At 44.0% G+C, this 12,400-nt stretch overlaps 1 protein-coding gene across 7 annotated transcripts in view; it reads left to right on the top strand.

The window, feature by feature from the left end:
- The window catches only part of PRKCG (protein kinase C gamma), an 805,390-nt gene that overhangs the window by 531,243 nt on the left and 261,747 nt on the right, over positions 1 to 12,400 (top strand). For 6 of the 7 annotated variants that reach the window (XM_073602743.1, XM_073602742.1, XM_073602744.1 and 3 more), the window contains one exon: positions 2,686 to 2,797. In XM_073602743.1, coding sequence (XP_073458844.1) covers positions 2,686 to 2,797 — 112 coding nt within the window. Of the gene's footprint in view, positions 1 to 418; positions 557 to 2,685; positions 2,798 to 12,400 lie in introns of those variants that run through there. The other variant, XM_073602747.1, reaches the window with a different exon arrangement.

The following is a 12,400-nucleotide window of genomic DNA, read 5'->3' as shown; positions in this document are numbered from 1 at the left end:
CTGTACACAGTAGGAAAACCGTTAAGATCATAGGCGTGCGCACAGGGTGTGCCAGGTGTGCCTGGGCACACCCCAATCGCCTTGTGTGGTGGATATTCCCCCCTGCTTAGACCACTGATATTTCATCCCCCAAAAAAATGTTACAAAAGAAAATAATTTTTTGAAAAATAAAATAAACTAAATTACACTGTCCACTACCCTACTGACACCATCAGTACATATACACATGCATATGTATTTGAGCTTTGGGGTGCACACCCTAATGCAAGAGGCTCCGCACACCTATGGTTAAGATGTAGTTTGCAGACCTTATACCACCCTGGTGCTTCCTCACAGAATGTACAACTGAAAGCCCACAAAGCATATAAGATATTTTCCTCACATTACACCTAGAAGGCAGCAACTTTAACAAAAAATTTCCACTTAACAACAGATTCCGCACAGTAAGCATATGGGTGATGCAACCACATTGCAGCCATTGTCAGCGACCTCTCTTCTTCACTGAAGCCAGCCGCTTGGGAGATCATGTGACCAAACTGGAGCACCTTCAGATTAGGTAAGTATAGACATCTTTTCTTTATAGGGTAGTTAGCATAGAGCTTAGAATGGGGAGAGTAGGTTTAAGCTTAGATAGCATTAGGCTGGACTTCTAATTTAGGGCTACATTCGCACAGGTGTCTAAATATTAGAGTTTAGCTGTGTTTAGAAGACTTTCTAAAAGCAGCTGGACTCACATAATGCAAAGTAATTATGGTATTCCTATATAGCGATTAGCAAAGTTTAGTTGAATACAGTTTAGCTGCGTATAGGAAAAGAAGGAAAGTGCTACATCCAGGTTGACTTTTCATTTCTACCTGGAGCTATATGCCGCTAAGTAGCTGCAGTGCGTTTAGCAGCAGAAAATTACGCACTTCCCCTTTTCTTCCTGAAATGTTGGTATTCCTTCTCATGTTGGTTCTCATGCTGGTTCTCATGCATCCTCATGTTGGTATTCATTCTTTGCAGATGTGGTCTAACAATGGTTAGTAAGATGTAAAAGGTGGACACTGACATTCTGGTAAAGTTGTAAAATGTTATTTATGAGTTCCCCATGACTAAGCTCTGTGGGCAGAATGAAACCCATTGGGAGTGTGGCCTGGTTGGAGCCCGGGCTGAGGCTGGCATACACCTTCTTCTGGGGTTTTGCAGAGATGTGTGACTTCCAGGAATTTTACCTTTTCCATTAGATGCTTAGAGCTGGGATGAGCTCTGTCCTTGTCTGCACCCAAAGTGGTAGCTACATAAGGCTGGATTCACACCTTTGCAGTTTTAGTGCTTTTTGCATTTTGCAGATTTGCACTACAGTCCATTTAACATGGTTTCCTATGGAACACGTTCTGTAGTGCAAATCTGCAAAATACAAAAGGCACTAAAACTGCATAGGTGTGAATCCAGCCTAAGAGGACCTTGTAGAGCCTTGAGCGGGACCTGCAAATTTGGTTTGGATACACTCATCTCTTATTCTGGTGACGACTGCAACATTTTACATTTACCATCAATTTTTCTTTCAGTGATAATGATCACCAGAAAATGTAAAGATAGTGAATTTTTGCAACGGAGGGACATGACAAAACTATCTATCCAAAACAAATAAAAAATTAAGTTTGGGCTTTAGATAAACCTAAAACTTGGCAGAGATTCTAATACTTCCAAAATGTATCCAAAAGTTAAAAACAAAAGTTTATGCATTAGAATATATATAATTCTCAAGGCCTTACCCCGAGGCTTACACAGTTCTGAAGCCCTACCCCTTTTACTGAACTAACTTACATTCTTTATTACATGACATAAAGAATCCTACAGTGAGAATGGGATCATATCTGAGTGGGATCACAGCAAATTATATGAGCTGGAGATTTGGGGAAGAGGGGGGAGGGTGGGAGATTTAGCCTTTAGAATCCCAAAAATATATTTAATGCTGGTGGGTGAGATATAAGCAATCTGTATCATCATGTAGCACATTGCCGCACATCACTGCAAGTCCTCTCAGCCGGGGCTCCAACCAGGCCACGACCCCAACACATTTCCTTCCACTCCCATGTGAAATGCATTGGGGCAAGACCTGGTTGGAGCCCTGGCTGAGACTGTAACTTACTCCTTTACAGAGGACTTGCAGCAATGTGTGGCTTATGGGACACTGTTCCTGCTACATGGTGACATCTGGAGCTGAGAAGAGCTCCGTTCCCATCCGGCACTCCCAGTAGTTGGCATCGGATGTAGACCCTCTAAAGCAGTGTTTCTTAACGCCAGTCCTCAAGGTGCTCCAACAGGTCATGTTTTCAGGATTTCCCTCAGAAGAAAACGGCTGTGGTAATTACTAAGGCAGTGAAACTGATCAAATCAACTGTGCAAAATAATGGAAAGCCGGAAAATATGGCCTGCTGGAGCACCTTAAGGACTGGAGTTGAGAAACACTGCTCTAAAGAGCCTGATCAGGACCTATACTTTATATCTAGTTCACAATCTGCATCAGCAATATAAAATTGACACTGAAGTTTTGGATGCCCTGGGCTTTGAAAATGCATTTGAAAGGGACCACTGCTATATCTCAAGACACCTGTGTGATTCTGCTTTGCTGGGTATATGCAAGCATCCTTCTAAGTCAACAAGTTGCTAATGTTACGTTAATTTGTGTTTTGCTTGCAGGATCCACGTAGCAGACACAAGTTCAAAGTTCACAGCTACAGCAGCCCCACCTTCTGCGATCACTGTGGTTCTCTTCTTTATGGGATGGTTCACCAGGGAATGAAATGTGCTTGTAAGTAATTCATTTGGATGGTAAAACATGAGCTCTTTCAGTGTTTGTATAGCTGTAAAAAATGTGACATATGTAAATTCAATATGAATATCATTTACAGACATATTGTAACCACTTGCTTACTGGGCACTTAAACCCCCCTCCTGTCCAGACCAATTTTCAGCTTTCAGCGCTGATGCATTTTGAATGACAATTGCGCGGTCATACAACACTGTACCCAAATGAAACTTTTATCATTTTTTTCCCCACAAATAGAGCTTTCTTTTGGTGGTATGATCAAATACCACCAAAAGAAAGCTCTATTTGTGGGGGAAAAAAATTATAAAAATTTAATGCGTTTTTTATTTTTTGTTAACAAAATTTAAAAAGACCGAATTTTTAAAAAAACATTTTTTTTTAATATTTTGTTATAAAATTTTGCAAACAGGTAATTTTTCTCCTTCTTCATTGTTGACGCTGATAAGGCAGCACTGATGGGCACCGATAGGTGGCAGTGATGGGTACTGATGGGTGGCAGTGATGGGCACTGATGGGTGGCAATAATGGGCGCTGATCAGCACTGGTTGGTTACACTGATAGGCAGCACTGCTAGGTGGCACTGATTGGCACCACTGGTGGGCATTGATAGGCGGCACTTGTGGGCATTGATAGGTGGCACTGGTGGGCACTGGCAGGTGGCACTGGCAGGGAGTACTGGTGGGCACAAATTAGGCAGAATTGCCTCTTCCTCTTCGGGACCGATGTCCCTTGCACATAAGTCAGCAATTAGCTTTTTTTTCTCACGCTGTCAGCGTGAGGAAAAAAAAAAACGATTACCTAGCTTTTGTTTACATCATGTGATCAGCTGTCATTGGCTGACAGCTGATCACGTGGTAAGGGGCCGGGATCGGCCCCTTACTCGGATCTGTGATCACCTGAGTCTCAGTGACTCTGTGATCACACAGCGCGCAGGGAGCGTGCAAAGGGGAGGCCGTCCTATGACGGCCTCACGGAAATTCAGGTCCACGCTATGGCCATCATTCGGCTATAGCGTGGACGCCAAGTGGTTAAAATACGCAAAGTATATTTTTAGGCAAACCTTTTTATGAATTTTAGATGGAATGTCTGTGTTCCACTGGGGAGACTCACCCCTCTATTTGTACTAGTGACTATTGTCATGGAAAAAAATTAGAGTAAATCCAACATTGTAGAGTTGTACACATAATAAGAGGTAAGGGGAAATCTTTCAATGGGGATACCTGTTTCAGAGACAGCTATCTAAGAAGGGAATTCATCTCACTTTGGGAGATTTCCATTAACTTCCCGTTGCATTCTTAGGACAGGAATGGAAAGAAAATTTCCTCAACTGTATACAGACAGTAAAAAGGAAACTGGCAGGGATTTTTAACCCGTCTCTGTTCTATCCAAAACAAACAAAAAAATGTCTATGTATTTGGTATATTTTTACATAGTTACGTAGGTCTAGCTTGGACCGCTGTAGCTATGTACAGTATATACCATACCTGTGTGATCCCCCTGGAATCTGGAAATCACTGTAGTAGACACAGCTACTCCAGAGATCTCCACTTACTTCTGGGTCCCGTGCTGAGCGACTGGCCTGATGCATTGTGAACACAGGAGGCTGGCTGCTCAGCACAGGTGCCATACAGAGAATGCTTTGCATTTTTCTGAATGAATGCAAACCATTCTCTGATTGGACAAGGTGGAGAGGTAGAGCGGTGACATCACACTTTCTACCTCAACCAATTTATGTTAGCTATAGAACAAATCAAAGAATAGTGTTTTTATAAATACTTTATTTCAAGTTGGTAACCCTTAGGTACTGTTAATGTGCTATTCCCCAAACATGTAACAGAGTGGTAACTTCATACTCTTCCCTATTTGCTGTTAAAAATATTCTCCTTTCTTCAATACATGCAGCCTAAGCAGACTGATCTGCATTCTTAGTTATGGGACAGAATGGAGCAGTGTTTTTATGCATTGGTGATATACATCAGTCCATTGTTGTAAGCTGCATACAGTAGTTCGTATTTGGCATTTGTTTCTATAAACATTGGAAAAGGAAAGGTTCTTTTTAATTTCACAAGTCTAAAAACATTTCAACGAAGAAGAAATAGGGCAAAAAAAACCATAAAAATTTTATTTCAAGAAGGTGTTGAGATAAAGTGTATGTAGTAAAGTTACACATTATGCCACCATCTCCACTTATTGTGATGTAGTTTCCTCTTGGGTGATCCTATTTCTTCTTAAGTTCAAAAGAGTATGCTAACAGACATCAGCGGTGTGGTTACATTTCAGCATTGCTGTGGGGAATAGGAACAAGGGCACACTGAATAAAGAAAAGAGAAAAAAAGGAGAGGGGGAATTAAAAAAAAAGTAGAAAAAAATGAATTGTGATAATTATTTGTGGACACGGAGAGTTTGGGGTTAATTTTTAAAAGGATTACTAACCTAAACAATTGCAGGTGAAAGCAAAGAAAAATCTAATATCCTTTCCATTTTTATTCACCTGCGATGTGTATTTAACTTGTGAGAAAATCTGACTACTCTAGGAAGAGCCAGTTCTGTAGCACAGCTGCCTCTCTCTCTTGGCCCTCTCCTCTTCTTGGAGTGTCCAATTATCGTCTGCTGGCCCAGCTTCTCCATCCCTCCTTTCACCTACATTATTCTTTATGGAGCAGCCAGGGAAGGATTGACAAGGAATACTGTAGATTGTCACTCTAGTGATAGCTCTGAGTCTGCTGGGGCTCTTACAAGTTAATAGCATGTATAAAATATGTTAAATGCACAGATGATGTTATATTAAGATTGCTGTTGAAATGAATAGTCTAGTGACAGGATCTCTTTGAAAGAATTGTGCCATAGATGATTCCTACCAATACAGTACAATTGTTTTTAGTTTCCGAAATCTAAATGTTTTTGGGGCAGAAGTTTTTTTACAAGAAGACTGAAATAAATGGTTTGGCAACAGGTTTTCTTTAATGAGATACTGTAATGGGGGAATTGGCGCTGTTCAAACAAGTGTACAATGAATATTAAATAATGAATAATAAATAAATGAATGAAAAATAAAAATGAAAAAATAAATTAATAAATTAAGAATATATATACGTGGGGGCGTGGCCTGGACATGGCTGAGTGAAGCTGCTTTCTCTGTGAGCTCCCGGCCTAGGCCTTCTATCCCCGAACCTCCAGACATCAGATCGGCATGAAATCAGCCAAAAAATATAAAACGAGAGCGACCACTAAAGGGACCCCCTCAAACAAGAGCTCCGGTGCAATACATCGATACCTCAGAAGCCCACAGGATCCCTCTCCCGGAGCTAGGGTTGCGGCGCCACGAGGATCCCCACGTGCAACCATAGAGGAGGCCTCTCCCAGCTTAACTGTGTTTCCCTCTGAGACACCTGGAACGACATCAGAGACATCGGGATCTCCAATACTGGGAATCATGGAACCACCACACTCTCCAGAACCAGTGCCGGTGGACCGAGAAATACGAGCGCTATTGCAGGCCCTCCCCACTAAATCCGACATTGAGGCGATGATACTCCGGCTTGAGGAGACACACCGCCGAGATATACAGGAGGTGCGAGGGGAAGTATCCAGCCTCTCTGAAAGAGTAACTACAGGGGAGACAGCGGTGTCCTCACTGGAGGACAGAGTGTCGGCATTAGAACGTTCCCGGGATCAATACAAAGAAAATGCAATATCCCTTCAATTACATCTCGAAGATATCGAGGACCGGAGCCGCCGTAACAACTTGCGGCTCAGGGGGATCCCGGAGGCCGTGCTCCCTGAGAACCTCGCGGAGGCAGTCACGGGGATTTTTCAAACCATTCTGGATGACACGGATATTAACATTGAACTTGACAGGGTGCATAGGACCCTGGGACCGAGATCGACTGACCCAAACAACCCGCGCGATGTGGTGTGTAGACTGCACCGCTACACCCAAAAGGAGAACATTCTTCGCCGCGCTTGGGAACACGGAGATGTTGACACAAGGGGTTCACAAGTTCGTGTTCTGCCTGATTTATCTAGGGCCACCCTGAGACGCCGAGCCATGCTGCGACCCCTCCTCGATCTGGCGAAACAGAAAGGCTTCACCTACCGTTGGGGATACCCTCTGTCAGTGACCTTCCGCAAGGAGTCTGCTGCATTCACACTACAGACCACAGGAGACCTCCCGGCACTCTTCCGCTACTTGGAAGCGGAACCGATCCAGATACCAGATTGGCTGCAAATGCTACCACGTCCACCGGGCAGATCGGGCCTTGCAGCTGCCCGTGGCCGGCTCCCACCACGTCAGCGGGGCAGGAGAAGACACCGATCCGCCTCAGGTGAAGTCCCACGTGAGTAAATTCCAGGAGGGGGGTCCCGGTGAACCATCTCACCCTGCCCGCAGGGCACTTGCAAACTTTTGACTTTGTTGGCCCCCCCCTCCTTCCCCCGGGAGAGTTACAATGTCCCCGTATAGAGACCCGATCCCGGCAAATGGTGACACACGGCAGCAGGGGAGATGTCTTGTGCGCAGCCCCCCCCTCCCCTCCTATACTGCCCAATTATAAGGACGGGGATTAATAACTAGTCGTGGCTGGGGAGGGCGGGAATCCGACTGGTGTCTTATATTACGCTCCCCCAGCCCACTCTATCTGAGGGGGAAACCTGCCTGGACTACAACCTAAGCGAGAGATGGAAGATCATTGCGTTTAACTACAACTCTCTACTTTGACACCATGCCACAAGACTGCTAACTGGCAGAGACTGTGACAGATGGGAAGAGATCATCTCTCGTGTGAGGCACACATGGCAGATGCTGAACGGCACTTTGTAGGTAATATGAACTACCACGGGGGACAAGCTATCCAGACTTTGGGATTTGGCCTGGGGGAGGCGGGGGAGGGGGAGGCTTTTCTCGAGGCCCGGGAACCGCATGTTACTTTTATTTGGCTCACTTAGTCACCCTGGGGATTTAAATTCTTGGTCATCGAGAAGATCTATAACATGCGGGTCGCTCTGGAGCGGGGCCCGGTTTGAGAAATAGGTTGAGATGAAAGGGATCTTAGATGGGATACGGTTCCCCCTAGTTATACTGGACGAGAAATGTTATTTGAGATTACACTTTGATGTTAGTTTTGCACTGTTGCTTTCGTTTACATAAACCCTATATGAGCCAGTTGGCATCTCTCAGGTAATTTATTAGATATTAGTTTAAAATATGTTATGCTGATCTGAAACATGACTCTCACATCTGCTGGGGGTGGGCGGTTGGACCTGGGGGCTCCTCCCTCGGCCAGGTTTATCCACTCCCCCACTTAGGTCGGCGCTGTACACCCAGATTATAAGTGGGTAGCGCCCCAGCAAGGATTTTTCTTCTTGCACTATTAGCACCCTTCTAAGCTGCACACCCCTGTGTCGGCCTCTAATTTCCTGTTACTTCAATCTATTTATTTTTAGATTTTACTTTCTGCTACTCTATATTTATTTCTTTGTCTTTATTTGACCCACCATCTATTGTTTTAACTCCCCCCCCCCCCTTACCCGTGAGCATGGACGCCCTAAACATTGTGTCTTTGAATGTAAAGGGACTGAACACACCAGAAAAGAGACGAATGCTGCTCCATGACATGAGACGCTTAAGAGCTGATATCATCCTACTACAGGAAACACACTTTAGGGAAAACACCATACCTATCCTCAGAAACAAATATTACCCCACCGTTTACCATTCCACTAACAGCCAAGCAAAATCTAGAGGGGTCTCGATCCTAATTTCAGCTAAAGTTCCTTGGAAATGCCTAGACAAGAAGACAGACTTAGAAGGACGATACTTATCCCTGAGAGGTCAAATAGGAGACATTAAGGTGACCCTAGCTAATCTTTACGCCCCAAACGACCATCAAGACACATTCCTAGCGAGATACATAAAACAGCTTACAACTTATACCGAAGGACAATTAATAATAGGAGGAGATCTAAATACCCCCCTAATACCAACTGAAGATACATCCTCGGGCAGGTCTTCGACCTCCCGAGACTCGCGCAAACGCATCAATACAGCTTTACACTCAGCGCAATTGATAGATACATGGCGACTCTTCCACCCAGGAGAGAGGGACTACACGTTCTTCTCTCGACCTCACCAATCGTACTCCCGCATAGATTATTTTCTAGTCCCCCACAGAAACTTACAGGCAGTCATAAATACCACAATAGAACCCATCACATGGTCGAATCATGCCCCGATCACAATGCGATATGCCCTTGCAGGAATATACAGATCACAACGACCACCGTGGAGGTTAAATGAGAGCCTTCTGTCGGACCCGTTGGTCCTAGCAGATGTGACAAAGGAGATTGGACATTACTTTGATACCAATAATACCCCTGACGCTGATGTAGGCTTGATATGGGAGGCACACAAGACCGTAATCAGAGGGACACTTATTAAACATGGCGCCAGATTAAAAAGACAAAGAACAGAACAATTAACTACACTCCTCCAGAAACTCCAGACATTAGAAATGAAACACAAATTGACCCCTACGAGAGAAATAGGTACCGAGCTTGACATCACCCGCAAACAGGTCACAGACCTACTGCATTATAAGGCTAAGGCAGCGCTTCAGATATGCCGGGCAAAAGCATACGAATCCGGTAATAAATGTGGGAGGATGCTGGCTCGGTCCCTACAACAACAGAAATTAGCGTCATATATACCGCAAATTGTTACCCCTTCTGGACAGAAGGTTTCCCTACCAGAACAAATCACCAAAGAATTTAGATCTTACTATAACTCTTTATATAATTTAAACACAACGCAACCCACCACAGACACTACATCAGAATACATAACCTCTTCACAGATGCCGACCCTGCCTGCAGAAACGAAAGACATACTTGAGGAACCCATTACTCTATCCGAAATTCAACTAGCTCTCTGAGGCATTAAACAAGGAAAGGCTCCGGGTCCAGACGGTTTGACTATAACATATTATAGAACATTCCTACCCTCCCTAGGACAGCACCTGACCAAATTATTTAATGACTTGGGATCAGGCTCGAAACTACACACCTCCACCCTACAAGCACAGATATCAGTAATACCAAAAGAAGGTAAAGACCCAACCCAGTGCGGCAGCTACCGCCCGATCTCCCTCTTAAACACCGACCTCAAACTCTTCACAAAAATCATAGCATTACGGTTGCAACAACACCTCCCACATTTGATACACTTAGATCAAGTTGGTTTCATTCAGACAAGGGAGGCTAGAGACAACACCATTAAGGTCCTAAACCTACTCCACATAGAAAATACCAATAAAACACCCTGTGTCTTTCTCAGCACCGACGCTGAAAAAGCGTTTGATCGTATTCAATGGAGCTTTCTATTCGAGACACTGAAACACATAGGCGTGGGTGTTAAAATGTTTAATTGGATCTCGGCAGTTTATACAAACCCGTCCGCCAGAGTCAGGGCTAATGGTGTTGTCTCAGAACCATTCCCAATTACTAACGGAACCAGACAGGGATGCCCACTCTCACCCTTACTTTTCGCTCTCTCTCTAGAACCCTTTTTATGCCATGTGAGATTAAACCCAAACATCTCAGGAATAACGGTTCAGGGCTTGCAACATAAAGTATCCGCTTACGCGGACGACCTGATGTTCTCCATCACAAATCCAATCATTTCCCTCCCTAACTTAATGAAAGAATTCGAGATCTATGGACGCCTTTCCAATCTAAAAATAAATTTCAATAAATCTGAAGCAATGGGAATAAGTATATCGACACCTCAAATTACAAATCTTAAAAACAGTTTTAACCTAAAATGGACAAATACGGCACTGAAATACCTAGGAACCCATATAACTCAGAAAATATCCCAACTATTTAAATGAAACTTCCCACCCTTACTGAAATCTGTCCAACAATTGTTACAAAACTGGAACAATGGTCTTCACTCCTGGTTCGGTCGATGTAACATTCTGAAAATGATGATCCTACCCAAATTCTTATATCTCCTACAGGCTATACCAATTCACATACCCGCAACCTATTTCAAACTAATTCACTCCACATTCCTCTCTTTTCTGTGGGCCGGGAAAAAACCCCGAATCCCCAGGAAAGCGCTCTCAATGCCAAAACAATACGGAGGTCTGGCCTTGCCGGAGATCAGAACATACTACCACGCAATACATCTGAGTAGGCTAGTGGATTGGTGCCGGCATAAGGAGACCAAACTATGGCCCCAAATAGAGCAAGCACAAACTGTGGTGCCGCTTCACAGAGCCCCATGGTGCGGCTCGACTCTCCCCTCTCACATTAGCAGCCATCCTCTGATTGGCAATACCGTAAAAGAATGCTCACGCCTCCTCACACATACCTCGCTCTCAACCAAAAACTCACCATTGAGACCTATCATAGGTAATCCCCAATTCGAACCTGGCTTGACAGACCCTAAATTCATTAATTTGAAAGAATCAGGGAAACACCAGGCCTCCCATTTTAGCACTTCGGGCAGATGGGTTACACTCACTGACTTATTAGATCCGAATGGCCCATTCCGTCTGGACTTTTTAAGAGCACGACAACTCTCACATTTTCTCAACAACATGACTCCTCCAACTACAAACAATGACCCTCTCACTACTTTTGAAGAGCTCTGCACAGATTCAGGAGTGATATTTCACACGCTTTCCCTGACGTATAACTTATTAATTACACCTCCTGAAGACTACCAACACCCCAGTTTTGACAAATGGGAAAGTGACTTAAACCGCCACTTTAATACACACGAACGAACACGTATCCTCCAATTTATACATAAATCTTCCATCTGTTCCAAATTCCAAGAAACTAATTACAAACTCTTCACACGTTGGTACAAAACCCCAGAAATTCTACACAAAATATTTCCTGTGGTCACGGACCTATGCTGGAGATGCCAGCAGGATACTGGCACGTTACTCCATATCTTCTGGTCATGCCCCAAGCTACGTAACTTCTGGAGAGAAGTTCGCCGAATAACCCAAAAATTTACAGACCGTGATGTTCCAGACGACCCGGCATATTTTCTTCTACATGTCAATAACACCCCTTCACGCATATACAAAAAGTCAATAATCCATCATTTACTAAATGCAGCCAAAGCCTGTATCCCTCTTACTTGGAAATCCCCACAACCGCCCTCCATTTCTCTTTGGTTCAAAAAAATTGATGACATCAGTAAATTTGAGGATTTGATGCTCTCGAACCAAAACAAGAATGAGGCATACTCCAGGACATGGCAGCTATGGACTATGTTTCAATATTCAGAAGAAGGACAAATCCTCATGGGAGGAAACCTGAATGTCTGATCAATACTGACATGGTTAATAGCGGGTCTTTGCCCCACAATGCAACTCATCTACACAATAAACTGACCCGAATAGATGATTTGGAGGCTCCATGCTCGCGGATACTAGTACCCCTTCACCCCCTCTCCCTTTCCTTCCTTTTCCCCTTCAACTTTTTCTTTACTACTCTTTTTGGTTCCCTTCCCGAACCGAGGGTCTTTATAATCGGTTCGATCTCTCTTTTACTTGGTTAGCTGTTTTA

The sequence above is a fragment of the Aquarana catesbeiana genome, linkage group LG10, assembly GCF_042186555.1.
Source record: "Aquarana catesbeiana isolate 2022-GZ linkage group LG10, ASM4218655v1, whole genome shotgun sequence".
NCBI classification, from domain to species: Eukaryota; Metazoa; Chordata; class Amphibia; order Anura; family Ranidae; genus Aquarana; species Aquarana catesbeiana.
The sequence above is the reverse complement of the archived record's forward strand: the minus strand, read 5'-3'. Positions and strand labels throughout refer to the sequence as shown.